Here is a 5,078-nt window from a genome sequence, read left to right as displayed (position 1 = left end):
CCACACACTCACATCACTTACAAAAGAGCAAACACATACATAAAACCATTTTAAATCATTAGCGTCTTTCATGTCTTCACTGGTATCAAAGATTGCATATTGCGTAAGGCATTGGTGAATCAAGTCTCACGATTTTTACAGGGAGTTGTGCTCCAGAGAGCACTGGCATACACTGGAACAGAACTCACAGATCACAAATAGCACCAAAGTACGGATAACTGAAGAAACGTACAACCTGAGACTTGCTCATGGCATTCCATCCTATCAGTTAAGTTTGTGGTGTAAAAACAAGCTAAAATTAAACTTGTCCAGATGTTAAAAAAAATGGTGTGCAAGAATGTTTCTAAACCAATGAATTGTGTGCACATCTGCAGCAACTGAGGTAGATTTTTTTTCTTGTTCCAATTATGTTCCAGCATACACATTTAAGATCTCAGCAGTGCTAAACAAACTTGTATCTTCAGTCTCTTTCAAGACAAGCATTTTGGCTAACTCTTTGTCTCAGGAAGTGCATTCTCTTCATCCCCAGGTTGCACAAGCTTGCTGTTTCCTCTTAAGGTTAAAAATGAGTATCTCAGTCCTCCTGCCATACTAAAGAAAAGAGAAGGAACACAGGTGTCAGAGATACCTGATGTTGTATATACCATTTTATAGGTACGTACCTTTCCTACCAAAGGATTAAAGAGTATCAGCTAGCATAAATTAGGAGTGCCTCAGAGCTATGTAAGTCATCTGAGAAATGAGGCCTAACCAGACAAAGATCAATCATCAGTTGCTCCAACAGACTCATACAGACAGATGTAACAGATCTAAGCACAAAAAGTAAAACCACACAGTTATATCTCACATTGAATTGATGTAGGAAGTGAAAGCACTTGGCTTTTATTTGGAAGCCTCACAGTTCAGCACTGCTGCTCATAAAAAAAGAATTAACTCAATCACACATAGTAAAATTGCAAGCCTGTTTCTATGGTTAAGATCCTACTACATTAAGATTCAAGCCTTGAAAATAGACATGAAAAGACGTAACTAATTGCAATGAACTATACATCCTGAGGCAGTGCTTCATCAAGCCAGTAGTTTTAAAATGGCATCACTGAAGTGAGCCAGATCAAACAAAATACAGAACTCCACCTCGCCGAGAAACTTCTCGCTGAGACATCTTTAAAAATAAAGGCTATTCAAGTTCCACTCACCAAATATTTAGCCCTATGAAGTTTAACATGTTGAATATGTAATCTCCACCAATCAACATGCCAATGTAAGCAATGGATATATTCTGAAAGGAAACAAAAGATAGGCATTTACTGAAGTCAGTTTTCACATCGTATTCCATATAATTGATAAAGTATATCTATTAATTTACTTTTCTAAGGAAATAGCTATACTCCGTTGCTGGCCACTCTAAAATCAGCCTTTTGAATTATTTTTACAGGATGTCAGCCTAATGGGTAACTTAACAACAAAATAAAACACTACAATTAGTATGTTTTCTGAAGGCATGCAGTGCGCTGGAAGTGACTTTCTGGAAACAAACAAACCAAACAAACAACAGCAATAAAATAAAAAAGACCGGCTATTTGATATTAGGCAAAATGGAGCTATAGACACCTTCTGAAAATTTACTTCTTTTTAAACTTTGGAAGGCTCCTTTCAAATCCCATTTCTTGAAAAGCAGGTCTGGGGCTCTCAAGCTTAAAAAGTATGCTTTAAAGTTACAATAAAAGCTCTTTATTACTGTTTTAAAACAGTTGCCTCCTTACTTTGCCAGTGAAATCTGCACTCAAAGCACTTGGCTCTAGTTCAACATGGGCACAGTTTAAAGCTTCTACCTCTCACCCCGCCTCCAGCAAGTTTTGTGAAAATTAACCCCTACAGACAGAAGGAAAGCTACAGGATTGTGTCATCATCTTACTAACACCTTGTTGGTTTCAAATGCTTTAGCAGCTAGCCTAGACAATGACACCATTTCTACAAGTTTCTACTGGAGATTACTGTATCATAAAGTGCTTCTCAACTTCAAAGCTGTTCAGAATGTCTCTAAGACTATTACCACAAAGAGAATAGAAATAGTGTTGCTGTGTCTTAATGGTTCAGTGCAGACATATAAAACTTAGAAGAATGCTTTCAGGGCCACAGAATGAAAACTACTACATTAATCAGCTTTCAAAAAAACAACAAAAAAAAATCCCGAAACCCAAATAACTGTAGAAAAAGAAGTACCATCTCCCTTTTGTGGATTTTGCTGTGCTGTAAGTTAGTCTCTATCAGTTTGCAATGGATTTGCACCAGGCCACCTTGACTAACCCACGCTAACCTGATAAAGAAAAAATGCAAGTGACAGTACCTGATGAAATGTGCTTAAATGTACATCTTTAGTTATTAAAGCGGTTAAAGTTTCTCTTGTAGAAAAAATAAACCAATAATCACATTGTTTTCTAGAGTATACCAGAGCTTCAGCTGAGGAAAACAAGCTCACTTTGTGCTGCGACTTTGTTTGGCAAAAGCAGTGTCTCAATACTAGTCCTCATTTTGAGCTTTCAGCTCAAAGTATAACCAGGATCACTGCTGAGTCAATGTTCTTCCCTGTCTATTTGAGCATTCTCATCTTCCTCTTCTGCTCCATAACTCACCTTGATGGCACCAACAACTGTTGTCGTGAGCGCAGAATTGTAATGACTGCATAAGACAGTGGAATACATCAAGAGAAACCTAAATAAAGTAAAGGAGAAAAATCTATGAATTCCACCCAGAGAGCTCAGAAGTTTATGCAACACTTCGAAATGTTCAATATTTTCTACATCAGTATTTTACTGAGATCTTCAAACCCACCTGTTCTAAACCCTAAAAAAATATTTTCTGGTCTTTTAAGTCAACAATGTGTGTGTACAGAGTACTCAAAATACAGCTTAGAATGTGAAGCTTGAGCTCTAGCAGAGTCATCCCTATTCTCTGTGCTTTATAAATGTTAGTATTTGAAGTTAGTTTGACCCACTGGTTGGTGACATGTGAAACAGCAGAACAGAATCCAACTCACTTTTTCTGTTCTTCCTTTGACGCTGCAGTTCCATCAGGAACAAAGCATTGTTTCACTACTTTTGAGTCTCCCATACTTTTCCAGGTACTTTAAAGAACAAATATGCTGAAACTGTTCCTACAGTAAAGGGCTCATTATTAACTGCAAAGAAGTTAGAAAATCAGAAGAGACAGCCAGGAGAAAGATACTAAGTACAGAAAGTCAAAAGTGAAACATCACATTGTTGACCACTGTACTGTTAGGTCAACAACACAGGTAGTACTGAAACAGTCATTTACAGTATTAGAAATAATTAAAAGACAAGAGAAGCCTAGGGGCAAGATGTATTTTCTGTGAATTCTAACATAACTTATTAACGAGTCTTACATCTGAGATTTGCAGTTTGAAACACTGTCATTAAAAAGTGTTACTTGATTGGCTGTGTGCTTACCCCAACAAGCAGGAAAGAATAAATTGAAACACAAATAAAAAATTTGTCCAGTGCTGGAAATGTGTTGCCTATTAAAAAAGAAAAAAAGAGAGATTAATTACATGATATATAATCAACTGTAAACACACATAAAACATAGTTAATATAAAAATGTGCAAATTCACAAAACACATTAGATTCATATTATAATTATGAAGCATTTATAGTACTACTGGTAACAGCTTCATGCATTTAACTTCAGAGACAACAGGATGACAACATCAATGATACCCAGACACATTCTTGTAACAAGTATAGCAGTGCATTTATAAAACTGCACATGGCAGGCAGTACAAATACAACGCAGAGAATTTGTCGTTTACATTTATTGATACGGATAGCAACACTGGTTAACACATAATAAATAGGGCTCACAGGACACAGGGAAAAAGCAAATAAACAAATAACTTCCTTGAAATCTATTTCATACTATAGATTTATTCATTAACAGCTTTCAAGGTCCAAGCCTGCATTTTTGAGCTCAGATTAGGTTAAATAAGCATTACTAAGGTCTCTCAACAATGAAAAGGCTAAATCATCACTTTCAAGTCTGCTTATTAGTGACAGTGAACAAACAGTGTCACGCACCCGTCACTAACAAACATGTGACAGATTCTTTTCCATCTTTAGTAATTTCAGGATATGCCTCATTTTAATCTGGTTAGTTTAAAATCACGTGTATCAGCAAAAAAGGCTCAACACATCCCACAGAAACATGATAAAGAGTCCATGCCAAACTAGTCCATGCTAGCTAAGCCTCCATCACCTGAGGTAACAGATTAGAGGGATATCAGGCAGGTCAGCCCTGCTAGAATCATGCTGGTGTGCAACAACAAAACACAAAGTATTACAGAGAGACATCCTGGGGCTTCCTCTCTCTTCCATGGCATCAATATTTCCTGCCCTCTAGTCAGCCAGCTGCTAAAGGAGAACTGAATAACTGGGACACTCACAAGCTGCAGTCTCTACAAGACTAAGGTTCCAGAACTAGCTAGAGGAGCAGTAGTTTCCCTATCAAGTAACAAACTTTATCTCCTTCTGTGACAGGTTGACCCACTTGTTGGATGAAGGAAAGGCTGTGGATGTTGTCTGCCTTGACTTTAGTGAGGCATTCGACACTGTTGCCCACAGCATTCTCCTAGAGAAACCGACTGCTCTTGGCAAGGATGGGCATACGCTTTGCTGGGTGGAAAACTGGTTGGATGGCTGAGTCCAAAGAGTTGTGGCCAAAGAAGTTAAATCCAGTTGGCGGCCGGTCATGAGTGGTGTCCCCCAGGGCTCAATACCGGGGCCGCTCCTGTTTAACATTTTCATCAGTGATTTGGATGAGGGGATGGAGTGCACCCTCAGTAAGTCTGCAGATGACACCAAGCTGGGTGGGTCAATCTGCTGGAAGGTATGGAGGCTTTCCAGAGGGATCTGGACAGGCTGGATCACTGGGCCAAGGCCAGTCCCATGAGTTTCAATAAGGCCAAGTGCCGGGTCCTGCACTTCGGCCACAACAACCCCCAGCAGCGCTACAGCCTTGGGGAGGAGCGGCTGGAGAGCTGCCAGGGCGAGAGGGGGCCGGGG

General features: G+C 39.1%; 1 protein-coding gene across 1 annotated transcript in view; it reads right to left on the bottom strand.

The window, feature by feature from the left end:
- Positions 1-488: 488 nt before the first annotated feature.
- Positions 489-5,078, bottom strand: part of SLC35D2 (solute carrier family 35 (UDP-GlcNAc/UDP-glucose transporter), member D2) — a gene marked incomplete at its 5' end in the record, with an annotated part of 15,655 nt that continues 11,065 nt past the window's right edge. Inside the window, 4 exons of the mRNA XM_009864461.1 lie at positions 489-591; positions 1,197-1,279; positions 2,634-2,712; positions 3,468-3,535. Of these exons, the coding sequence (XP_009862763.1) occupies positions 489-591; positions 1,197-1,279; positions 2,634-2,712; positions 3,468-3,535 (333 nt within the window). The remainder of the gene's footprint in view (positions 592-1,196; positions 1,280-2,633; positions 2,713-3,467; positions 3,536-5,078) is intronic.

The sequence above is a fragment of the Apaloderma vittatum genome, unplaced genomic scaffold (assembly GCF_000703405.1).
Source record: "Apaloderma vittatum isolate BGI_N311 unplaced genomic scaffold, ASM70340v1 scaffold9602, whole genome shotgun sequence".
In the NCBI taxonomy this organism is placed as follows: Eukaryota; Metazoa; Chordata; class Aves; order Trogoniformes; family Trogonidae; genus Apaloderma; species Apaloderma vittatum.
The sequence above is the reverse complement of the archived record's forward strand: the minus strand, read 5'-3'. Positions and strand labels throughout refer to the sequence as shown.